The sequence below is a fragment of the Homarus americanus genome, unplaced genomic scaffold (assembly GCF_018991925.1).
Source record: "Homarus americanus isolate GMGI-L3 unplaced genomic scaffold, GMGI_Hamer_2.0 scaffold39155, whole genome shotgun sequence".
In the NCBI taxonomy this organism is placed as follows: domain Eukaryota; kingdom Metazoa; phylum Arthropoda; class Malacostraca; order Decapoda; family Nephropidae; genus Homarus; species Homarus americanus.
In genome coordinates this window covers 4,052,898-4,079,677 of record NW_024737042.1, presented here as the reverse complement: position 1 = coordinate 4,079,677, position 26,780 = coordinate 4,052,898, and the positions used below count along the sequence as shown (strand labels likewise).

The 26,780-nt window shown below is 38.9% G+C and overlaps 2 protein-coding genes across 2 annotated transcripts in view; both read left to right on the top strand.

Annotated features, from left to right (window-relative positions):
- The window catches only part of LOC121872599, a 45,135-nt gene extending 35,982 nt beyond the window's left edge, over window positions 1-9,153 (top strand). Inside the window, exon 12 of the mRNA XM_042375452.1 lies at window positions 5,233-9,153. Within this exon, the coding sequence (XP_042231386.1) occupies window positions 5,233-9,147 (3,915 nt within the window). The 3' untranslated portion in view covers window positions 9,148-9,153. The remainder of the gene's footprint in view (window positions 1-5,232) is intronic.
- On the top strand, window positions 9,150-15,329 carry LOC121872600 (serine-rich adhesin for platelets-like). Its single transcript, XM_042375453.1, has 2 exons — window positions 9,150-12,899; window positions 15,192-15,329. The coding sequence occupies exon 1, from the start codon at window positions 9,526-9,528 to the stop codon at window positions 12,868-12,870; it is 3,345 nt and encodes a 1,114-aa protein (XP_042231387.1). The 5' UTR covers window positions 9,150-9,525; the 3' UTR covers window positions 12,871-12,899; window positions 15,192-15,329.
- Window positions 15,330-26,780: the final 11,451 nt, after the last annotated feature.

Below are 26,780 nucleotides of genomic sequence, written 5' to 3'. Positions count from 1 at the left end.
GAGCACCAGTATCGTCCTTCCGGCGTTAGCACTTGTCTGCCTCGGTATGCAGTCAGGCTAACTCGAAAGTATTGACACTTTCTCGTGTGGTGCTCCTCCGATTGTTACGGTGTGGAGTGATCGTCTCCCAGGTGGGGGGATCGATTTGGCACTTTTCAGGTTGTCTTAAGACTATCCTTATACCAATTCAGTTGCCCGCCAGCATTACATTTACTATTCGTTAGGTGACTGTAAAGTAGCTGCTTCGGCAGTCTACTGTTGTCCATGCGGGTAACATGGCCAGTCAAACGTATTTGTTCATGGATAATAGTAGCCTCGAAGCTCCTACAGTTGGTGCTGAACCTCATCATCGATGTCCACGGTGGGAACTAAGATATTGAAAGTGGGTAACAATATAGAGGGTCCTACCGTTAAGCTGGATGGATGGTGGAGGTGTGGCTGAACCAGGGGCAGGCTGAAAGATAATCTTAGTCTTAAGTACGTTCACTTCAAGACCGAAGTCTGCATACGCATCTGCGTAGGTGTTCAGATCTCCTGTAGGTCACGTTAGTGTGAGCGACAAAGGTGAGGTGTCGTCTGCATACTGAAGTTCAGTAATGGAAGCTGCTGACACCTTTGTTCCTGCCTGGAGTCGTCTTATGTAGAAAAGACCCTGCCGGCCAAATTGGCACTGGCACGAATAAGGAAGGCAGCCAAGAAAATGGAAACGAGAGTTGGTGCCAGTACACATCCTTGTTTTACCTTCCTGCTTTATACACCTTGGCTGGAATTCCATCAGGCTCTGAGGCTTTGTTATTCATATTTGTTGGCAGTAGCTACCTCATCCAGAGATGGAGGATGGCTGAGGTGAGTCAGCTCTGGATGCTGAGGGACCTGCTGGGTAGTTAGGACATCCACATTGGTGTTTCAGTTTAGCAGCAAATGGTAGTGCTCTTTCCAGCGCTAAAGGATGCCTTCTTCGTCTTCAATTAGGGAGTTACCATCGGATGAGTGGAAGGGGGCTGCACCATGAGTGATTGGCCCATAAAATGTTTAAGTGGAATTGAAAAATTCACACGTCTTGTGTTGATCTGCAAGTTTTTGCATTTCACTTGCTATATTTTTAAACCAGTCGTTCTTTAGTTTGCAAAGTTCGCGCTGGGCTGCCTCTTTCTTCTTGCGAAAGTAATTTTCATCAAACCAGTCCTGGTGTGTTCTTTCGATCTGGCTGAGGGTCTCTCTTCAGGTTTTTGTCATGACAGTGTCGAGAATACCCTATTCGGCACTGGGGTTTGGGTTGTTTGTTGTGTGATTCCTTATCAGCCCATGTTGGAGCTGCTCTCTGAAAGCTTGTGCTCCCACTGGATCCTCCAAATGCTCAAAGTTAAAACCTCTTTTGGAGGCTGGTTGCTTTTGCCATTTTGGGGCGACGTGAAGTGGCTTGGCTCTGATGAGCCGATGATCAATGTTGCAGTGGTTTGAGCCACGTATGGCTCAGGTGATGAGGACTCTTGGCGATCTCTTTCTCTAACAGTGATCTTGGCGATCTCTTTCTCTAACAGTGATGTAGTCAATGAGATGCCAGTGTTTGGATTGTGGGTGTTGCCACGAACCCTTGAACTGTCGGCTTGCCTAAACAAGGTATTGGTGATAGTGAGGTTGGGTGCAGCACACTTGCTGGGGAGGAGTAGGCCGTTGGGATTACTCTTGCCTAGTCCATTTCTCCCTACCAAATATCAGCATCTCTGCAAATTCTGGCATTGAAGTCACCTAGGGGCAGAACCGTAACTTTTCTTGGGATAGAGGTTAGCACTCTGTCGAGGTCGGCATAAAAGGCCTCCTTGATGTCATCCACTGCATCCAGTGTTGGAGCATATGCACTGATGAAGAAGGCATGACGTGAGTGATTCAGTGGTACTCAGAGAGTCAAGAGGTGCTCGTTGATCCCAATAGGCATTTCAGTTAGCCTATTGGCTAAATGCGGTTTCTCTCCACAACAGGCTTACCCTTCCAGAAGAAGGTATTGTATAGCCAGACTTCGGTTCTGTGAGTCAACCCTCGTCTGCAAGCTGGGACTCACTAATGGCTGCTATGTCGATGTTATACCTAGCCAGCTCTTTTGCCACAAGGGTGGTTCTTCTTTCAGGATGCTCATTTATGCCAGTATCCAGAAGAGTTTTGACATTCCATGCAGTGACCATAAGAGATTGTATAGTTTGTTTTTGTTTTGATCTGTGATTATGATTGTGTTTTTGACCACATAAGGATGACCTTACTGGGTGCGGTTGCCCAGTCAGATTGGTTCTTTAGGCAGGCTATGTTTGGGGCACCTTTTCTAGACCCCCCACCTGTGTGGGATGAGCAGAGTGGCTCCTCGAAAGGGCTGCTCAGTCGCACAGACAGGACCGGATTGCACTGCCGCCTAGATTCCAGTGCATACACCATCTTATCTGTGCCGTCCATGTGCAGAGTTGTGACTTCCGGCAGTCATCTCTGTCTGTTCCCATCGCCACTTGTCCTTTTTCATGGGACTTTTGGGGGTATAGGGGTTTTGATGATGATGAGAAGTATGATTATCTGGATGGTGGCTGCAGTTGATTTATGTGGTGAGGCAGGAGTGCAGGCTGCAACCACACACCTTTGCTTTCCCTTTTCCTGATCCAGTGGTGCAATGACTGGGAAGAGGGGGGGTTGCAATGGACTGCCAATAGCCCAGTTTGTTGGGTTTTGCTTTAGTAGCCTGTCCATCATGCATTGCCTTTATATGCCGGTGTAGTCGTTGGGTTCCGATGGTGGTCACCTCTTACACCTATACTGTACTGCCATTGGGAGCTTGTTGGAGCTCTGTAAGCCTGTCTGCCTGATGCAGGGCTCTACCGCAGATTTTTCATTCGGGGTTTACTCCCATAGTCTTATACCTACCAAGGTTACTCCACAAGGCAGCAGGGCAGTGGTTGGTAGGCGCCAGGACGTGTCTCCATGCCAGTGGGCCTATGCGCCATCCCTCTGGGGCCCATTGCTGTTCCGAGATCCCTTGCTGGTCTAGCCTGGGCCCATGAGGCACCCAGTTACCATGTGTTGCCATGAGAAGGCACAGCAGGAGTCTTGATGGTGAAGAGTCTGTGTACTGGTAGGGGAGGACTTTTGCAAGTTGCTTCTCTGTTCATCACAAGGGCTAGCCAGTGGCAGTAGCTGAAAGCGAGAGGAAGCAAGCAGTGCTTGCACCTTAACACAAACATAATGCTTTCACACTAGAGCACTACACTACCCTGTATATACACACACACACACACACACACACACACACAAACTATTTTTAATATTTACAGATCCAGTACACTATAGATTAATGCACAATTGCGCATACATGTGTGTGTGTGCATTTTCCCCCCCTATCTGTCTGTCTCTCTTAAGTACCTGCTTGTTTGTCTATGAATGACACAAACACAAACTGGGATAGATGTAAATGTTCTCAAGGAACTTTTTATCATTGGTTGTACTAGATGCCATGCAGGATTTGTAATATTAAAAGTTAGTGTACAGTAAGATGTTTTTGTTTGACATAGTTGTAGTGTGTTACGACTTTTAAAGTTGTATAGATCAGCTAAGGATTTAAAGGTACAAACAGTTTATTGCTAATTATGAAAAGGAATAGGTTTGACCCATCTTTCTTTTGATATAAACTTCAATGTGTAAGAACTGGGATGTCATTCAGGATGATACATCTTTATAATGAAGGAACCAAGGTAGTGGCTGGGGTATGTTTTTCACACTTGCACAGGGGTGCAGAGGGGTGTCTTTCAGTACAGAGATGTAAAAGCCAAATGGCCAAGAGAGGGAGAGATATCTTGCAGCTCCTAAAGGTAGGAATCAGTTGGCCAGGGATATTCTCCTTTCTTTCATAGAGATATGAAGATGATAAAGGCTAATTAATACTTGCTAAAGCTGCCATAGATTAGGATTATAAATTCATCCATAATCAGAATGTTCCTCATGAGAAATTTGCTGATAAGGACATTGCCATCCAGCTCTTAACATGTTTTATTCTTTTAATTAGTCATATATTATATGTGCAGTGCTAGTGTGTATATACTGTATATTGGTAGTGGCTCTATTCATGAGAATTTTTATTATCATATTCACATGAAGAATGTCTAGTTAAAGGTTGTACCACTGCAATGTCTAAAGTGCAGTCCAAAGATCAAATAACAAATCAAAGAACATTTTCAAAATGCCATTATATTTGCTGGAGTACATTTCTCTAATGACAATCAATATAAAACCAGTTACCTTAATTGTATCAATGAAATATTCCGTAATTTGGATTGTGTTAGATGTTGTGTTATGCAATCACAGTGTGGCTTTGCATGCATTTTTTAATAGCAAATTAAACTTTGCTTTTTATAAATTAAACTTTGCTTTGTATGCTTCTGTGAAGAAAGACCTGTCTGTCAAAAGTTAATTTTTAAGATTTAAATTCATAAAAAAAATTGTTGTATTTGTCATTACTAATAGGAAATAATGTTCACAGGTACAGTAAGTAATTAAATCAGACAAGTTAATCTGCAGGCTTGAGTATCTTGAATCATGTGGTTTCTTCCCATTTTGTAGTACTGTACATTATTATATAATTTACGTATAATGCACTGTGAATTGTCATATTAGCTATAAAATATATGTGCTGTAGATCTTATTAGCTTATAGAGACATTGTGTAGTTAAAATTTATGTACTAGAAGTAAAGTAAGTTTTAATATGATGATAATTTGTAGACTAGTAGATTACTTTTTCATTAGATGGTTATTAAGTGTACTGCGGTGGGTGTGCGGAGTTACCTTCAGATGGTCCTTAACACGGCCGCTGAATATTACCTCTTGGAAAAGAAGAGAAAAGGGTGCATATTCCTATTTGCTGTCAAAGTAAATAAGTAAAAATAAAGATTAGTACAATGTTTCATCTCATTCAAATCAACATAAATTATCAGTTGGATTCATTTATCAAACTTTTCTTTCTAATACTTTGTGCTTTATTTTCATTTTTTAAGGACAACTGTGTTCCTTCTGCTGGTAACTCTCAAGCCATCAGCAGTTTGCTGTGTATTACATATGCTCAGTTGAGGATGCTAGGCCATTTTATAGATATGTCTTGACTTCAAAGACAAAAAAATATTTATTATTAAATATATAAAGAAATTATTTTGCCTGTGTATGGCAAACAACAAACTAGAAGCACCCTTTTCTCTTTTTTTCCATAGGGGTGGAGGTCCAAAGAGGGGGTGCGTTGGATGTGTAATGTGTGTCAGAAGATGTTCATAACAAGAGCTGCAAGTTTAGCTCATGTGGCAACACACATTATCTGCAACTTTGAGCCCAAGGCTGTATTAGTCAACATAGAATCTGGGACGCATGTAAGAGACCAAAGAAGCAGTTCGGGAGACTCCGACAGAAATCAGAGCCTTGAGACAAGTGACAATGAGTCAGATGAAATGGAAGAGGAAAATGAAGATCAGTTTGAAGAGGATCAGGAAGAGGTTTTGAAAGAAATAGTCATTAAAGGACAAGAAATAAAAAACAAAAGAAAAAACCAAAAAACTGTGCAGAGATTTGTGGTGGATGACTCCGTATCAAAAATGGCTGAAAAATATACTGATAATGGTAGTTTTGAAAGTTATAGTGATTCTGTGAAAAGTGAACAAAGTGAAAGCCAGTGTGAAGTTACTCTGAATGAAATTCCCAAATGGGGTGTGAAAATTAGTGTTAGCCCAGCATCTCAGAGGGAAAAAGAAAGCTTTAAACCTTCATCCAGTTTTATAGGTGATGATGTGAAAATAGGTGTTGCTTCAAATTTTTTGAATATTAGAAATGTGCCCCAATTTCCTATGGATACTCAGGCTTCTGTAGCTGATATATCAGATAGTCTTGAACATCATTATTGTGGTGGTTTAAAAAGCTCAAAAGAAGAAACACCAGTGAATAAGTTGACAAAAAATCAAGTAGCAACCCCAACTCGTGTAGGCCTACCAGAAGGAAATATCCTCAGTTCAGAAGATATGGATGGAGCTTTAGAGTGCTTGTTAAAGCCATCACTTGATTTTTTACCTGCAATAAAATCCAGTTGGGAATCTCAGTCAGAGGAAGATGTGCACAAAGAAGCAACAAAACTTGGCTTATTTGAAGAGGATTGGAGTAGAAGTGGCACTCCCTCTGAGTCAGAGGGTGGGAAGGAGGAACTAGAATCACTCTCTGTAGTCATGACCCCAGAACAGAGTTCTAAAGATAGTGAATCATATAATGAAAATGAGGAAATTGAATCAGAAATTATGACTTCAGAACAAATGGATATAGATGAAGAGTCAGAAGAGAAGATTGAAAGTAATGCCACACATGATGTAAAATATTTGTCTGTTGCTGATAAAGAGGCAGAGAGTCTACTTAAGAAGTTGCCTTTACATCAGAAACCATGTGAGAGGGATTCTAATTTCTTAGATGATATTCAAGAGAAGGAATTGAAAGTTTCATATAATAGTGCTTCTCCCATGCTACACTCTACCAAAGAACCAAAGGACATAAAAGAGGCAGAAAAAGAGGTTGGCCAAAGGGGAGAAAAGAGAAAAATGGAAGGTAACAAGAATTTAATGGCTGATATGGTGGGAGGTGATATATTAAATAAAGTCTTTGGAGTGAAGGAAGAAATGATAAAAGAAGAAGTAATTATAAAAGAAGAAGTAATTATATCAATGAATGAAGGAATTGTAGTCAAAGAAGATGTAAGCTGTCAAGAGTTAAGAGTGAAAGAAGAAAATGCAGAAAAAGAATTTACAGATGATTCTGTAAGGGATAAACTGAGAGAAAAGTACATTTCCATAAAAGACTTTAGTCCTGTACATTGTGAAAACAAACCAGTTAACAGAGAACACAGGCACCTTCATAGAGGGGGCATTTTCACATCAAAATCATCATCTACAGCTGAAAAATGTGAAAATTTAAAGAATTATTTACCATTGGAAATAAATGAGAAAAAGGTGAATACTTGTCAGACTGGTAATGAAAAGGAATATCAGTCCTTAGCTTTAAATGAAGAAAATATTTCATTAAAATCTGTAGCGCAGTCCACGGATGTGTTGCTCCAAACCAAAAGGACTGTAGACTCAAAATCTGTTGACAAATACCCAGTCTTGATGCATGATGCTGAAAGCTCTGATTATCTTGTTACCAATTCTCAAATTAATACAGACAAAGATGCAGAAGCCTCTGTTTTAGGCTTAGAAGTAAAGTCATCTGCAGATAATTTAACCACACTTGGAAATTATAAAGCTCCTATAGATAAATTAGGAAATGTGTCAGAATCAAAACTTTCTTCAACACCTTTAATCCAGTCAAAATCTTATGCAACCTTTTTATCCAGGCCAAAAACGTATGCATCTCATACAATTAAACTGAAAACTAGTGGAATATCTGCAGCTCAACCTAAAACATTAGATTCTGTAAACCAATCAGACACATCACCCTCCAGCATAACTCAACCAGGAATTTTGTCTGTACCCAAATCAGGAATAGCTTCAGGATTTGTAACACAGTCAAGTTCATCTGTAGCTTCCAAAAACCAATCTACAGCTTTAGAAACAGTATTGGATTTACAGTTGCCACATATTTCAACAACTGCAGTAATACTACCCATAACTCATGTACCTAAAGAAACTTATCCAAAAACTGTGGCATTAGTCAAGACTTCATCACTATTGAAAACTGAAAGTGCTTTATGTACAGTTTCACCAGCTGTACAAGATGTTTCTTCAGCTGCCATAGTTTCATCAGAGATCATACCAACATTATCTAGACAAAAAACTGCCATCAATGTAATTTCACATCCAAGTTCTGCTCCTTTAAGTCATACTGTGGCTTTTGGAATTCAAGGACTAGTTTCACATACTCAGCAAGACAATCCTTTAACCTCTGTGTCCCAGCATCAGAGCTCTGTTATTTCCCAGCCCTCTATGAAGGACACCAAGATTTCTATGGCTTCAATGTCTTCAGCATATATCAGTATTTCTGATACTTCTTTAAATGAACATAAAAGCACCGTAGCAGTGGTTAGTCACTCAAAAACTGTTAATGCCACTGTAACGCAGCACAAAACAAGTGCACCAACAGTGTCCCCACCACAAGTTGCCACTACCACTTTAACAAAATCCCAAGCTATCACTGCATCTGTGACAAAGGCCAGAACTACCTTGCCTAAAACTACTGCCTCTTTAAGTCAGTTAAGAACAACCACTACATCTGTGCCCCAGCCAAAAACTCTTACTACATCCATTTTACATGTTAGAACTGGTGCACCTGTTCCCCAGCTTAGAACTACTACAGCTGCTTTTGTGACCCAACCTACAACTACTGCTTCCATTATATCTGATAACCAACTTCTAGGTACCACATCAGTGACTCAACCTAGAACTACTGCTTCCAATACATGTGATAACCAATTTATAACTACCACATCTGTGACTCAACCCAGAACTGCTGCTTCCAAAACATCTGATACCCAACTTGTAACTACCACATCTGTGACTCAACCTGGAAATATTGCTTCCAGTGTATCTGATACCCAACTTAAAACTACCTTATCTGTGACTCAACCTAGAACTACCAATGCATCTGTGACCTTGCCAACAACTACTGTATCTGTCACTGAGGCTCAAACCACTGCATCCATTACCCAGTCTGCAACAACTACTTCTAAGACCCAGCCTAGAACTACTACTAGTTCTGAGACCCAACCGAGAACTACTACTAGTTCTGAGACCCAACCCAGAACTACTACTAGTTTTGAGACCCAACCCAGAACTACTACTAGCTCTGAGACCCAACCCAGAACTACTACTAGCTCTGAGACCCAACCCAGAAAAACTACTAGCTCTGAGACCCAACCCAGAACTACTACTAGCACTGAAACCCAGCCCAGAACTATTACTACTAGCTCTGAGACCCAACCCAGAACTACTACTAGCTCTGAGACCCAACCCAGAAAAACTACTAGCTCTGAGACCCAACCCAGAACTACTACTAGCTCTGAAACCCAGCCCAGAACTATTACTACTAGCTCTGAGACCCAGCCCAGAACTATTACTACTAGCTCTGAGACCCAGCCCAGAACTATTACTACTACTAGCTGAGACCCAGCCCAGAACTATTACTACTAGCTCTGAGACCCAGCCCAGAACTATTACTACTACTAGCTATGAGACCCAGCCCAGAACTATTACTACTACTAGCTCTGAGACCCAGCTCAGAACTATTACTACTAGCTCTGAGACCCAGCCCAGAACTATTACTACTACTAGCTATGAGACCCAGCCCAGAACTATTACTACTACTAGCTATGAGACCCAGCCCAGAACTATTACTACTAAGCTCTGAGACCCAGCTCAGAACTATTACTACTAGCTCTGAGACCCAGCCCAGAACTATTACTACTAGTAGCTCTGAGACCCAGCCCAGAACTATTACTACTAGCTCTGAGACCCAGCCCAGAACTATTACTACTACTAGCTATGAGACCCAGCCCAGAACTATTACTACTACTAGCTCTGAGACTCAGCCCAGAACTATTACTACTAGCTCTGAGACCCAGCCCAGAACTATTACTACTACTAGCTCTGAGACCCAGCCCAGAACTATTACTACTAGCTCTGAGACCCAGCCCAGAACTATTACTACTACTAGCTCTGAGTTCCAGCCCAGAACTATTACTACTAGCTCTGAGTTCCAGCCCAGAACTATTACTACTAGCTCTGAGACTCAGCCCAGAACTTACTACTAGCTCTGAGACCCAGCCCAGAACTATTACTACTACTAGCTCTGAGACCCAGCCCAGAACTATTACTACTAGCTCTGAGACCCAGCCCAGAATGTCTAATAGCTCTGAGACCCAGCCCAGAACCACTACTAGCTCTGAGTCCCAGTCCAGAACCGCTACTAGCTCTGAGACCCAGCCCAGAACTGCTACTAGCTCTGAGATCCAGCCCAAAACTACTACTAGCTTTGAGACCCAGTCCAGAACTACTTCTCAGACCCAACCCAGAACTTATACTAGCTCTGAGACCCAGTCTAGAAATACTACTAGCTCTGAGACCCAGCCCAGAACTGCTACTAGCTCTGAGACCCAGCCCAGAACTACTACTAGCTCCGAGACCCAGCCCAGAACTGCTACTAGCTCTGAGACCCAGCCCAGAACTGCTACTAGCTCTGAGACCCAGCCCAGAACTACTACTAGCTCAGAGACCCAGCCCAGAACAACTACTAGCTCAGAGACCCAGCCTCGAACTGCTACTAACTCAGAGACCCAGCCCAGAACTACCACTAGCTCAGAGACCCAGCCTCGAACTGCTACTAACTCAGAGACCCAGCCCAGAACTACCACTAGCTCAGAGACCCAGCCCAGAACTACCACTAGCTCAGAGACCCAGCCCAGAACTACTGCTAGCTCAGAGACCCAGTCCCGAACAACTACTAGTTCAGAGACCCAGCCCAGAACTACTGCTAGCTCAGAAACCCAGTCTAGAACAACTATTAGTTCTGAGACCCAACCTAGAACTACTACTAGCTCTGAGACCCAGCCCAAAACTACCCCTAGGTTGGAGACCCAGCCTAGAACTACTGCTAGGTTAGAGACCCAGCCTAGAACTGCTACTAGCTCTGAGACCTATCCCAGAAGTACTACTAGTTCTGAGACTCAACCCAGAGCTATGACTGTCTCTAAAATGCAGCCTAGGACTGTAGCTCTTCAGAATTTAACAAAAGTAGCTACAGTTTCTGGTATTCAATCCAAAACTGTTGTACCTCTAAAACAGATGAACACTTTCATGGAACCAGAATATATAATTACAAAGCCTCCTGGATACATAAATATGGAAGAAAATTTATCCAGCCAAATAAATCAAGAGAGAACTTTTGTCAATCCTGTATCCAAACCAAAAATTGAAAGTGACATGACCCCTGATGAAAATTGTACATCAGTTGCTCAACTTATGTTGCCTTCCACTTCTTGTAAATATAAAGATCCTTTAGCTCAGACTAAAAGCATTACAAGTGACTGTATAATTCATTCTGAACATTATCAGAACCCTGTTACTAGCTCAATAGAAAATACATCAAAGGTTTCTGGTAACATAGAGAATATAAAGGAAACAAGAAAAGAGGAAGAAAAATTTAAGCAGTATCATGGAGAACATGCTGCTGCAAAGAAGTTAGAAAGAAATTTTCTGAAAACAGTTATAGCTTATGAACCAGAAGGAAAAGTAGAGCCAAAAGGGGTGAAAACAATTAACAGAGAAATAGCTGAGAACATAACATTTGAGGGATTTGAAGATTCAAATATTGAAGTTAAGGGCAGAGTTAATCTCCAGAAACTGCAGACATATGTTGTGAAAACTGGTACGGATGTGTTGAATGAGTCCGAGAACTTTGTTAATATCCAGAGCTTACCAGGTGTATCAGCAAGTGATGATCTCAACACCCAAGCTAGATTTAAACAGTTGGAGTTTAAATCATGTCCTCTCTTGAGTCAGCCAAGTCTCCAAGGTGCAAAGGTCACTGATCCATGTAGTTCAAAAGCCCCTTCAGAGAAACAGGATAGTAAAAAATTGGAATATTCTAAGAGGGAATCTGAAATGGAAGAAAGTGATCGTGATGAAAGTCAGTTAAGTAATTCAGCAGCACAAGAGCTTGATCATTTAAGCAAGCAGCAAGAAGATAATCCCACAGAAAAGAATACAATAATCAGTGTAGTAACTAACATAACCTCTAGTTTGGATTCTAAATATGTACAGTGTATGAGGACAGATACTAGTTCTAGTTTAGAGAGGACAGAAACTGAAACCTCAAAATTTAAAGAAACAGTGAAATGCTATGATGTTAAAGCTTCAGATTTGTTGAAATCAAAAAAGAGAGAGCGAGAGATTTTTGAGGGTGGCTTCTCTTGTTTAGTGCTAGAAAATATGGAAACATTAAAGAAGTCAAAGATGATGAAAACTTCTGCATCTCAGAAAACATCATTAGACATTGAAACCTTTTTGACAGATTTTGAAACATCACATGATAAAGGGATAGACAGAGATGAATTAATGGTTGAGGATCACACTATAATTCCTCAAAGAAGTGTAAACTCACCTTCCAGTGAATCCAAAGCATCAGGGGAAGAAAGTCTGCTACAGAAAGTCAGAGAAGATTGGGCACAGCTTTCTGCAAATCCACAATGGAAATGGTGTAAAAGAGAGAAGAATAAAGAATTGTGGAAGTTTGTGATGGCAGCCAAGGCAAGAGTCAATTCTAAGAAAGTGTCCCAAAGAAGAGACTCTAATTCCAGTACACCATCAGAAACACACAAATGCAGTCTTAGTGGTAATGTTGATGAAGATTCAAAAGATCCCCAACTTGCTGGAACATCAGGAGATGTTGATCAGCAAATGTCTAGGGGAGATTTTGCTGGTTTCACCACTGTACAATATATGAAGGGAAATATGTGGAAAGAAGGTCATCCACCCCAGAAGAAGGCCAAAATTAGTGATGAATTATGTGCCGACACTCTCACAGACAACACACAGGAAAATTTTATGGCCAGTGACTCGGAATTAGGCACAGCTCATAGCAAAAATGAAGTCTCGTTGTTCAGGCAATATGAAAAAAATCCTGCCTCAACAGAGTGGACAACATTATCACATGATTCATCATCCTCTATACAAAGCAAAGCTTCAGAACTTATTATGTTGGAAGACCTTCCTATTCCTGATCATCACAGCACAATTGTAGTTGATGATGGGACTACATTGGATGAAGCTGCAGTAATGCGAGATCCTACAACATTTGGTGATCTGAGCTATGATTATGACCTACACTGATCAATATCTTCTTTCATCGTGTGTAATGTGTACGTATTTTTTTTAATGTACTGTGCCAGTAGACTGAGATTATTGACTTACTATGTCACCTGAAACCTGATGATAAGTACAGTACAGGGTATAACTTACTGTTGCAAAAAAAATAATTATTTGAAACTTGGCAGTATGTGGCATCTATTGTGGATTGTCTATGTGATTGGTTTATATCTGCATTTTATTATGAATTACAATACAGTATATCAGAGTAACATGAAAAAACATTGTAATACAAAGAAAAGTCTCCAAAACAAATATACAGTACGTACATTAAAATCCCAATCTCTGACTAATATAACCTTGAATTAGATACCAGATGCTACCAAACTATTGTTTGAATTTTTTGTCAAGTGTGCATATAGTATATACACTGGCCAATCTCTAGTCCAGTAGAAATACTGCCAGTGAAATTTTGTATTTGTAAATTTTCTGGACTACCAAGTGATACACCCTGCATCCTGGTATACCTCTGTTTAGTCAATAATTTATCAGACATTACTGGAACTGTTACTCTTCTGCTTCAGTAAACGTAGACTAGCTTGATTGAATGGTTAGGAAGAGCATCAGTTTTGCTCTTCTTTTTAGCATAGGCAATGAAGGATGGAGTAACAACCTTTACATTCATGGTACAGAAAGTAGTAGCAATTATAAAAAATTGAGAATGAATGTGTGAATGTAAGTCAGATACTTTTGTGAGCTGGAGCCAGGAAATAGCTGGGGGAATAGGCTAATCTGAAGCTTGAAATTGTTATACTGTGTTAAGTAGTGCTGTATTACTGGAGTAAAATTATTAAACAGGAATGGAATTGCAGTTATGTACCATTAAAGGTTTATTATAATGCTGTATTACAATTGAAGATTGCTGAATTACAACTGTCAGATGAGAAAGAAGCTAATGCAGTGTCTGATTATTAGAAAATTGGTTATTCCAATCTTTACTTCATATTTAGTATATAATCTTATACAGTGGTCCCTCGATTAACGAACACAATTGGTTCCAGAGTCGGTTGTTAACCGAAAATTTCGTAATACAGGTATTATAATTTAACTTACTTTGAGGTGTGTATGTCGTATTCCCGGCGGCATTGTTTACATATCAAACAGCTGATTGTAGAGGCAGTCGAAGTTGACATATATTCTTTACAGAGTGCATTGGTTCTAATGCAGTGGTTCCCAACCTTTTTTAGCTGAGACCCTAAATTTCCCAACAATACGGTGTCGTGATCCTCAGGCATATATTATTTTATATAGCTTGAATTTTAAGCAAATTTTTTTACTTTATGATAAGTACTATATTTTTAAAATTGTCTGAGGACACCCTGCGACCCTGATTTGGGTCGCGACCTGAGGTTGGGAACCGCTGTTCTAATGCCTTCTTCGTGTTTCATAATAATTTTTGCACTGTATATTATCAATATGTTAACTAAATTTCAGACTGACCAATAATTTTAATGTAAAACTGCCAAAATATTCAAGAGACCAACAAACTCAATGTTCACTACACTGTAAACAAAGTTACCTGAGAAGCGTTAGTGGGTGATTCGATCAGCTGAAGGGCACACAAAAACCGTTCCCTGTAGTAATGTATATATTATCAATATGTAAACTAAATTTTAGAATGACCAATACTTTTAATATAAAAAATGCAAAAATATTCAAGAGCACTTCTTTCTTGATGTTTACTCCACTGGAAACGAATGTAAACATAGAACCAATTACAGTACTGTATTGGAGGACTAGCTGATCAGCTGATGCGCACAACAAAGCGTCTTTCTCGTAATGCTGTTGTTAATCGAAGTTTTGTTTGTTAATGGAACTGAAAATCCTTATGGGAGCTAATTCGTAAATCAAAATTTCGTTAATTGAACCGTTCGTTAATCGAGGGACCACTGTATTGTAATTTACAATACTGTAAACTACTGTTTTAGAAATGCCATTTTGAATACTAAAGGTGATCATTATTTTGTTTTTATTTTTATCTACTCAATGCAATATTTATGTGAGTTGTATATTCATCAGTTATGGTAACATTTGTTGATGTGTGCCCAGCAATGTTGTGATTTCCAGATTAAGGAGACAGATTTTTTCTGGTGATCAGTTAAAAAAAATTATGATTAATTCATAATTATAATAGTGATGATTTCTCTCCACCACTCTGAACCCTCAGTTCTGAAATATCATCAACATAATTAAATAAAGAAAATAAGAATATAGTTGTTATTACTTATAATTATTCAAATGTTTGAATGCAATAAGTATATTAAAGCTAGTTTTATGTATTTCAGAGAGATGATTTCAGCAGCAGCTGCCCTCCTGAGCATCGTTGTATAAAGTGTCTCCGAAAATTCATGTCACTTGCAGCATTGATATCCCATGATAAATTCTGCTGTCTTCTGCAAATGAGGCCTGACATTCTTCCAGAGGGCGCTCTCAATCGCCGACTACGTTCTGAGAGACCCGAGAAAAAGATAGCAATACAAATACGAAAGGATTACAAGAAATCAATGATTCCTCTAAGCCCAAACAGAACTAATAACAGTGGAGAACATAAGCAGAATCAGATAACATTTAAAGTTCCTAAAATTCCAAAAGAACAAGAAAAAGAAAATCAGCGAAAAATTGAAATAATGATGAGTGAATTCTGCAATATAGAATGTTTGACATGTATTCCGTGTGCAAAGCGATATCAATCAATCACAGCACTAAAGCGCCATGCCTCTCTGCACTTCAACTGGACACGTTTTACATGTAGCCTCTGTAAGTTTAGGAGCTACCATAAGTATGAAACTGTTCGTCACACTATCTCTGATCATAATGTTGATGAGCATTCTGCTGCCAGCACAATAATGGATGATGAAAGTTTTGGCCCCTTGCGATACTTTTTAGACAGCGAAGATGATAATTCATTGTCTTCAGATGCAGACGAATTAGATAGTCATGGGTCACATTCAAGAAGCACTTCAGCATCTTCAGGTAAAATCTCTGCTAGTTGCTTGAATGATAACAAGAACTGTAATGAAAAACCTGAAGGAACTACAGAAAACATCAAACCACCACTGGTTATTAAAAAATCTGTAAATAAATCCAATGCCAAAGATAATATTTCTAATGAAATACCAAATATGACAAGCAGTGAAAAAAAGGAAGGAGATGACATGGTAATAGAAAGCAAATTATCAGATTGTGTCAAGATACAAAATGTTGAGGAAAGTGAAAAAGTTTCATATTTTCAGGATGAATCTAAGACTTTAGTTACAGGTGAATCTACTGATAGCATACTGGATCCTTCCACAGATAGTGCAAAATTTGTATCTGAAAATGTCAACAGAAATCTTACTCAGACTGATACAACTAAAAATTCAACCTCTGGTTCTCAAGAAGACTTAAACAACTCCATTATTGTGCTGTCATTTACAGATACCCAAGAATCTGACAAAGGGAAATTAGTACAAGTTGACAATGAGAGCTCAAAAACAATTTTAAGTGTGAATAATAAAAATAATGAAATTACTAACAGTAGCAGTGAATCTAATATTATGAAAGGTAATCCAAACCTTGTAAAGCCATATCCTCTCAGGGGCCAAACAGATTCTTCAGGTCACAAGAATCAGATTGCTGAGGAAACAGAGGAGGGAAGATTTGAAAGACCACAAAGATTGAGACGAAGTATAGAACAAAAAGACTTCATCTATGATACTAAACGTTCAGGATTTCAGAAACTTGAGACAGAGATTGGTAAACGTAGTATCACTCCCAAGAAAGGTCTAGAACGTAAATTTGAGGATAGACCTGGGACAAGGAGACGGAATTCTTCTCCAAGGTCAGAAATGCCAACTAAGAAGATGAAAATTGTTAATGATGGCTCTCCTCACGAAACATGTAATGGAACTGCATCGCAGCTACTTGTGCAAAACAAAAGAATTCCTACTCAACCGGATACTCTCATCAAGGGAAGAAATACCCAGTTGCCAGTTACAAAAGGCAAAGACTCAAATTCTTCACATCAGCTTCCTCAAATGAAGCAGCAGCATGTTAATGAAGAACTGCAGGGCAATAGTGATAATGATGACTGTAGTATTCCAAACAAAGTGGAAAATGAAAATATATACGAAACCAATAAGTCTAATGGTAACCATAATAATTCTAAGCCAGTTTCACTCATCACAGGTGCTAATAATGACAAATTAAACATAGAAGAGCAGGAAGAATGCAACACTAGTTTCATTTCTCAAAGTATTGAGAATAATATTTTAGAAACAGAGCCTCAGAAAAAAGTGATGGGAACTAAACTACCAGATAAAGATAGTGAAGAAAATATTGTTGTATGTCCACATATATTTGAGAATGGTAAAGATCAAGAGAATAATGACACTGATAAAGAAGAAGATGAGAAAGGTACCAGGACTCATCAGCATGATAATTGTAAAGAAATGTTGTGGGAGACAGGAAAAGAAAAGAAATTTGTTAAAGATATCAACACAGAAGAACAAAAAAACAGTTTTGCAGACAATAAAGAACACATTAAATGCACCAGCTCTTAATGACTGAATAATTTCTTGCCTGACCTATGAGAGGATACTGAGCCTCCAACCTTCCTACCCTCTTTTTCGTCTTTTCATTTACATCGTCACAATGCCTCACATGTATTCATTTCATTTTGAATCATTCTCTGTCTTCATGATGTTTAATATACTGATACTTTTTTTTTTTTTTTATCCTGCAAAGGTGTTACAAACTTATGCTTTATATTCAAGAATTAACTTTCCTGGATTTTTTTGTCTTCATTGTGAAGTTATCAAGAAATGTAAATATAAAATGCCTAAGGTTATATTTTACGCTTTAATGAAAAAACCTTTTTCTGTAGGACATATTTTTCTGAATCTGTGATTTAGGTATGTGCATGAGTTCTTTGTGGAGACTAGTGCTTTTTGGGGGAATTGAAAAAGTCAATCATGTTTATTTTAAAGTGACAAATTATTGTTTTCTTTGATATAATTCTACATTTAATGGAAGTTGTCTCCACTTAGTCAAGCTAATCCATGCCATAATTTTTTTTTTTTGCATTAAGCAAAAGAAAAAACCTGTGATTAGAATAGGATGTGTATATTTACTGACTTCAAAGGTTTGGATGATACTGTACATAAATTTGCGTTTTTGCAAAGATTACTATTTTGATAGGGCTTTTTCGCATTTTTTAAAATTGTGTATTCGTGTGAATATGAAAATACTACTCCTTTTTTTATTATTGAACAGTGGGTATTTGTTATTATTGGAATTTTAATCCATACCTACCAGTACAATTTATGTATTAATCTTTTGTATATATAAAATTCTGTATATGGAACGGAAACTATAATAAACATTAAATACAGTAATTTTCTCTGTGCAATTCTCTTTTGCCACGAAGCTGAATATTCTAATATATTTAAGAAATTAAACATACTTTTTAAGTAAAAGCCTGACATTTCATATGGCAGTGCATGTACGAGTACAAATGAGTAAAGTGCACATTTGCCACCTCTTGACTCAATGTCGAGATCCCATTCCAAGCCCACTATTTGAAGAATGTCTCAACATTTTAAATAAGAGGACTTGAAACATTTGCCAAGTGGAATCATGTTGCACTTTATCAGAAAGTCTTTAATGAAAACTTCACTTCTCAGTCCATTGTATATTGCACAATAAATGTTCTGTTTTGTGGGGGATAAATCCTTGGAGAATATAATGTAAACTGAATTTGTGTATATCAGTTAACTACAGGTATTTACAGTGGAAACAGGTATGCAGCCCATGACTTCCAAAAAAATTTATAATATTCTTTCCTGGCAACGATTGCTGTGCATCTCACAGACATTGAACTCCTGATTGTCATCAAAGCCCTTTCCTCTCAGTGTCCTAAGGCAACAATGTCATTTCTTCCAAAATGTTAGGGAAGCCCAGGAAATCATTTACTACTTTCAGCCTGATATAATTTTTGGTTTTGTCTTGTACTAGATCCTCAATGGCTTTTATGTTCTGAGTTGATGTGTAATCACCAAATTTCAATTGTGTTGGAGCATTCTCACCATTGTAAACATTTAACTTCTTGAGGAGTGTCCTGTGCACACAAATTTGTTTGTGATTTTGGCAGCTGTTGCTAAATTGTTATAGACAATTACTATACAGCATAGTACAGTACAGTATAGGGTCCAGTAATATCCCCGTAAGCTGGATCAATTGGTGTAGAGCACTTCCAGGGATGAGGGATTTCCAGGTAACAAGATGACTCTCAACCCTGGAAAAATTCATCATCCCCAGAATTTTTCCAGGTACTGAGGAAAGTTTATCAGATTTTTCTGGAAATTGCACATTATTTCATCCTCGGAATTTGCTTCCAGAGCTGGAAAAAAATTTGGAGTTTCTTGAATTTTCCAGAATTACTTATTATTTCATCTTTAGAATTTGCTTACGGACCCGGGGAAATTTTTTTGGGGAGCTTCCATTTTTTTTTTTTTTTTTTTCTCCCATAAAATACGCCTGATTTTCAACCTCAGAATGTGTTCCCAGACTCGGAAAAAAATGGAGAGAGTTTCCGGAATTTTCCAGAAAATGTGCCTGATTTTCAACCTTGGAAAATTGTTCACAGACCCGGAATTGAGAGAAATTTCCCGGAAAATTTTGGAACAAATTTCAATTCCGGATATTGGAGAGTTTTGAAGAATGGAGATATTACCTTTTTTGTTTCTATAAAACACTACAGCAAACCTCAAAACTAAATTGATGGAAAAAAATCTTTGTGGCATTTTATAATGCAGGGTAATGTAAATACGCAAAGTAAATTGAGGGTTTACTGTACAGCACTTTTTTATGATTTAATAACTTGCCATTCACTTACATTTTCAAATACTGTACAGTGAAATGAAATAAGATTGAATAGCAAAATTTCAAGTACGTAGCATTATGCATCAGTTCGTCAATTTATTCTCGACACTGATTCAGTTGTTTCTTTTTATTGGCAGTTACCGTATTGCTTATACGTACTATACAGTAGGGGTCCGCAACTTTTATATACAAGTCAGCCACTTAATGGTGCAAGTAATCAGCGATCACCTGCAGGGCATACTAAGCCAACATAAGTCTGCACTGCATTCCACAGAAGTGAATGTACAATCGGAAAAGCAGGACTACTATATTTTATTGACAGATAATTGTTATAAACAACACCGATATTTGAGACTAAATATTCATTTTCAACATTGAAATAATAGCACTAGTCATTAGCCTCGTTAAATATCCTGTAAAGAAATGTTAGAATATCTAGCTGTATGTAGCCACATATTACCTGGTAATCAGATTAATGAAAAAAATATGCAGACAAAACCTTGATAATTCCCACAGAAATTAAAAAATTAATTTACAGGTACATTAGTGCCTCCACCACAGAAATTTAATTCAATGAAATATAAATTTTCAAACATATCGGCTAATCAAAATCAGGGACTCGTTTATTGATTAGTATTTCCTTAATTTCCCTGCCTTTTATTTTCACCCAAAATATAAGGAATAACAGTGTAACTGCCTGAAATTTAGACGTCATTCAGCTGGCCACATACATACCGAGGAGGGGGGGGGGGTTGCGGACCCATGCTGTACAGTACAGTAAACCCTCGATAACTTAGCATTTGATAACTTGGAATTTCATATAATTCAGCATGGACATGATCTCAGAATGTATTATAGTATAACTGCATATCTGGCCACTTGCGTCACCTACCATGCCTTTGTGTCACTTACCATATCTGTTACCTTCCATAAGATTCTTAACTTCAGTTAACGAGCAATCCCTCGATTAACGAGTTTCTTACGAGCCGACCTCGACATGTTTTCGCTTGCATTTGGCGGTCCACCAGCTGTAGTATTAGTCCGCCAATACAGTAATCGGTTCTAGGGCTTAAATTCCTTACTATTTTAGTAAATATCAAGAAGTTTATACTATTCAATAATTTTAAAAGTTTAATATTAAATTTTTTAGTCAATTTAACAATTATTGAACATAACTGAAGGTAAGGAAACTAGTTTTATGCATGCCATCTAGCCTGTCAACACAGCAAACAGGTGCCAGTCTCTCTGTCTTTTCAGTGGAGGTAACATCTTGCTTGAGACTCTCTTCAACTAAATGCTTTTTTTCTGTTTCCAAGCAAATTATTGGTCATTTTGAAATTTATTTTACATATTGACAATATATAATGCAGTGCAGTGTTGATTTAAAGAAAATAATCTTGAATTACACCAAGAGAACTAAAATTTTATGGGTGAAATGGCACCATGGGGTGACTTGTCATCCACCTCAATGCCTTCTCTTCTCCCTTCTCCTCCACCCCCATTCTAATTCCCATCATCATCATCATCATCATCATCATCATCATCATCATCATCCAGGAGCCTTCTACATACACACCTCAAAGTAAGTGTACTTTTCTTCCTTTTTTGTTGAATTTAGGCAATTTTCAGTGAGCTGGAACCAATTACCCCAAAACCCATTGAAACAATGGTTTCGGTTAACGAGTTTTTCGGTTAACGAGCAACCTTCTGGAACGGATTGTGCTCGTTAACCGAGGGACCTCTTCAAACTATCAAAGTTTGCCCGTCTGAAATCTGGGACTTTAGTGGAATTTTCCTTGTATCTGGTCTGAAATTCTAACTGGAATCTAATTTCTTTGTGATAGCTGTTAGCAAGTTCGTTCCCTACCTCGACATTACTAATGCAGTTTTCTCTATTTGACAGAACTAAATCGAGTTTATTATTACCCCAGGTGGGTTCAGTTATATGTTGGCTTAGGAAACAGTCCTGGATTGTTTCAAGAAAATCCTCTGATTCTGAGTTACCCGTAAGGTCAATCCAATCTATTTGGCTAAAGTTAAAAATCGCCTACTATACAGACTTTCCTATGTATGGAGGTCTATATAATACTTTTGTGATTAATTTTTCCCTACCATCGATTAATTCTATCCAAATTGTTTCTGTATTCCGCTCAGTTTTTATTTCCTTATCTATTTCACACTTCAGATTATCCCTGACATATAATAGATTGCTACTCCGCCTCCTTTCCTAATCTGCCTATATGGAATAATTTGTAACCTGCAATTTGGTATTCGACAGGTAACTCACTTGAGTCTAGGTTTACCCATGTTTCGGTGAATGCTATTATATCGATTTTTTCGGTACATACCAACGCCCTGATTTCATTCATTTTGTTGCTCATACTTCTACTGTTTGTGTATTAGACATTTAAGTTAGTCGTGTTCTGTGTCCCCTCTTTGTCGCATTTAGGTTTTAACTCCCTGCCTAATTTAGTTTTGTCATAATTCCTAGCACTATTTCCCTGTAACCTTTTACTTTGTTTACCCTCTCCCACTGCAGGCTCCTCCACCCCCGTGCTTACATGTTCTCCTAGCAGTTTAAAGACTTCGACATCTTTTGAACTGCCCTCTCGAGAGAACCAGCCAGGGTTGCCACCCCACACCCCATCCCTAGACAGATGCACCCCGTCCCTAGCATAAAGGCCCCTTCTGCCGTAGAAGTTGTCCCAGTCGTCAATGAATGGGACTGATATTAACTTGCAATATCTGTCAAAGACGGCCGTTGACACCAACTGCCCTTAACAACCATTCATTGCCAACTCTCCTAGGCAGGACACCACTTATGATAGGGATCCCTCCCTTCGACCTAATACGTTTAGCTGCCTTGAACTTATCAAGAAGCTCCTCACTCCTACACCGGCCAATATCATTGCCTCCTGCACTGAGGCAGATAATGGGTTTGTTCCCACTGGCAACACTGTAGCCAAGACTTCTGGGCTCACAGTTCAACATGCCGGGTAGATCGCGTCCCTGCGTTATTTGCAAGAGAAAGGATACACATCCACATTTTCATTTGTTTCCAAAGGAAGGAGATAGGCAACTTAAGTATTTAACCTCTTGTGAGTTTCAGTGAAAATGTGCAATTATATATTGAAATACATTTCAAATCAGAGGCAGCAGCTTTATCAGTCACTCCGACTCGCTTGATACGAATTTGACAGGTGTCGCAGATGGCAAAATGCCGGTAAATTTTTACTTGAGGACATGAGTCCCTAGAGGTTGACCAATATGTTTTTCCAGTGTATTTTGGTGTGTTTTAAACGAATCTGACCTTCATTTTTGGCGGAAAGTGCTAGTTCCCCCAAACAATAATGGTGGAGAGCCTGGGAAATTGTGGTTTTTGGGTGGGGGGAGAAAACTAGTCATCTGACCTAACAAAACGTAACCTAACTCCTAGCCGGGGGCACCGCCCCCGGACCCCCGGCAGGCCAAACCTGACCCCAAGCCGGGGGCGGACCCCCTGTAGGCCTAACTTAAATGATTCAGTAGTTAATTTTTACGGTAATGTTAATATTTACATGTAACATGTTAGATGAAATATTATAATACATGAATAACCAAGACAGCTTGAATTTTTGGTTTTGTGTTTGTTTATTTCAATAAAGATAAATAATAAGAATATCTTGTAATAGCCAAGAACTCTATTGAAGACAAGGATATTTATTCCCCAAATTTATGTAACGGCATGACAGGTGATTCATCACTTGCAGTAATTGTATGATAATTGTGCAAGAGAAAAGATTTTGTCTTAGTTTTTGAACTCATCCAGGATCTTGTCGCAATGGAGTCAGTGAAAATTATACAGTAGTGTTTTCATTCTCTCTTTATATGTATACATACTGTACATGCATACATAAATGAAGATTGATATACCTAAAACAAAAGGAAACCGTAAAAAATATCACTCATGACGTGACATCATCGTTTATGACATCACGAATAGCTTTTGGACGCAGCCAATAGATGGCGCCATTATTGAGGTACCTGGCAATTGTACCATACACACCTTCCTTATGTCTTGAGTAGAGTATCTCTGCCACGAGCCGCCAACTGTAGTGGTCACTTGGTGTGTGTGTTGTTAACTCAGAAATACGGGGCTTGTGGAAATATACAATGTTCAAGCAAAGGACAAGGACACCGAGTAGTTGGTGCTTAGTGCGGTAAAGGTGTAGATAACGGCTATCACCAGAAGGAATTGTCCGAATTGGTTTAAGTTTTTTCTCCACACTAATATGATATTAAACACCAAAAATTTAACAACAATGCATAGAACCTAATAGAACCTGACCTAACATACCTACGGGCTGGGTATGTTAGGTCAGGTTCTATTAGGTTCTATGCATTATAGTGTTAATATATGTGTTAAACAACTTACCTTAATATTGAGGTTATTATAAATCAGCAATGGCGAGGAGGAATTCATGGAAGCGTTCATCATTTATATGAAACTTCTCTTGAAGAGGGATTCAACGAGGTAAACAACACAAATGGCGCCGGGAGGACAATTGTGAAGCGGGATAGAGTAAATAAAAAAAATAATTAAAATCATAATTGAAAGTTGTCGTTTCGTTTAATAAACTTAAAATCATCAAAACAATAAGTACAGCAAAAATAAAGAAAATCAACAAATAACTTCTGGTGGTAGCCGTAATTTACTGTACACCGAAAGATAGGATATAAGTAAGAGGTGGTGGTGGCTTGCTGCGCGACAACACTTCCCCCATGTTAGAATACTGCATCAACTGTTGTGAGGAGCATTTTAATGTGAGTATTAAGTTTATATATAGACATACCTCATTATTAGGTTAAAATAAATGTTATTATACAGTATAAGATTAACCCGCCAGGGCCGTATCATCTCACGTCCAGAAAATGCCTCAAATTTCACCATATCATACATAGTAAGTTCTTTCTGTTTAATATTATATCTGGGAAGTTACGTAAGATTAGGTAGGTTGGTTTGGTTGGTTAGGTCTGGTCTTCACACCCACAAATGTTAAGTTGTAGCGAGGTGTATGTGGCCAGTTGTCTAATTTCTCTTTGTGTTAGTCTATTTTCTCTTTGTTATGCTCACAAAGGCAACCGAATTACAAGGACCGGGAGAGAGGCTTAAGTACACTGGGTGACCTTACTAAACATAAAATGCTCCATTGTTTCCCTTTTTCCTGTGTGATTTTATCAAGATTTATCCACGTTTTCATTGTGAATCCACGTAGAGGAGTTGCTGTGGAGGTGCTTCTTTAGAGGAGGTCTCTGCCTAAGAGCGTGGTGTTGTCTGACCTTCAGTCAGTCAGTCGGAACACCGAGATAAGAGAGCCATGGCTCTGAGGTGAACAAAGAGATTTAGGGCAAGGTATAGTTAAGAAGTGGGAAGTACAGAAGAAGAATGATAGCAGGTGGGCTTTCCACCTTAGGAGGCTGGTTTGTGGCTTAACCAGTGACAGACGTCCCTCAGTCCTCCAGGGGCAAAGGAGGTTAGATAAACTAAGCTAAGCTGGTTTAAAGTGCGATCCAAGGGAATGGGCTGTTTTAGGGTTTGTTGGCGAGTCCCTTCATGTCCTTGTGTTGCTGAAGGGATGTTCCTCATCTTTTGTGATTGGGGGGTACCACCAGGTCCTTGTGTAACTGGCAGGATAATCCCCACCTTTAAGGTTATGCATGAGGGTGTTGGTTGCTTCTTGGAGGGTCCCTTCAGGTTCTTGTGTAACTGAAGGGATGTTCCTCATCTTCAGTGATTGGGGGTTCCCACCAGGTCCTTGTGTGAACTGGCAGGTAGTCTTTTCGGTTATGTGAGTGGTGTTATTCTCTCGCGTACAGTATAATGGTTCCGGGCTGATTGTGTTAATGTTGATGCTTCTTGGCCACCAGCTGTGTGATATATTGTTGTTTGTCTGTAATAGTTCCTGTAAAATAGGGTCTTGTGTTCGGTGTAGTTTGTCCCATAACGCTTTTGCTTATTTGTGTGTTCTTATGTTAATTGTGTCTTGTTATGTTCGATGTGTATGTCTCGTATTTTTTGACTGTATGGCGGCCTATGTTTTGCTGCTCTTCTTAGTGCTGTATTTTGGACTGCTTTCAGCTTGAGTTTGTTTTAGTTATTGTGTGAAGTGGAATTGGTGGGTATTCAAGGTGTGGTATGACGAGTGATTCGTATAGATGTGGCTGTGTTTTGGTGTTTAGTTTTCTAAAGCGACGGAGTTTGGTTAGATGTAATTTGGCTTTCGTCAATCTTTCTCTAATGTGTTGGTGTATACCGTTTCTGGTGATTTGAGTCCGTGTTTTTCCTCTATCTGCATATGGTAAGTGTTGATTATGATTGGGTATAGATTTATTTTTGCAATGTATATAATCTTTAGTTTTGGAATGTTGGTTTGGATTTTCCATTTTCACTCATAGTTGTTAATTGTTTCAATTTCTCTTCCTGTTCTTATGACCATCATTTGTTGAGATCTCCCCGGATATTGTATCATTTGCGTGATATCGTCAGCGTATGCTATGTAGTCCGATTGTCTTGGGTTTGGTATGTCTGCGGTGTATATTGTGTACATTACAGTGGGTGAAATGTTGTTGTCCTGTGGGACTTTACTGTGTATGTTGAAGGTTTGTCCAGTGTAGTTGTCTATAATGAGTTTGGCTTGTCTGTTGTCTTAAGAAGTTGCAGAGAAGGGTTGTCATGTTCTTTGGCATGTCAATTTGAATTATTTTATATTTGAGGCCTTCGTGCCACACTTTATCGAAACCTTTTGATACATCTCTGAGAAGAACATTGCACTGTTTTTTTTTATTGCTGAGGGCGTTAGCTATTGTTTCGTAAATTAGTGCAATAGCCGTGTTTGCCTCGGTTCTTCCGGAATCCATGTTGTCTGGGGTTATATTTGTTTTCCTTGAGTCTGTTGTTGACTATTTTCCTATATTTTGCCTGGTGTTTCTAATAGGGATATAGGTCTGTATTTTTCTGGCCTTGTTGGGTTTTT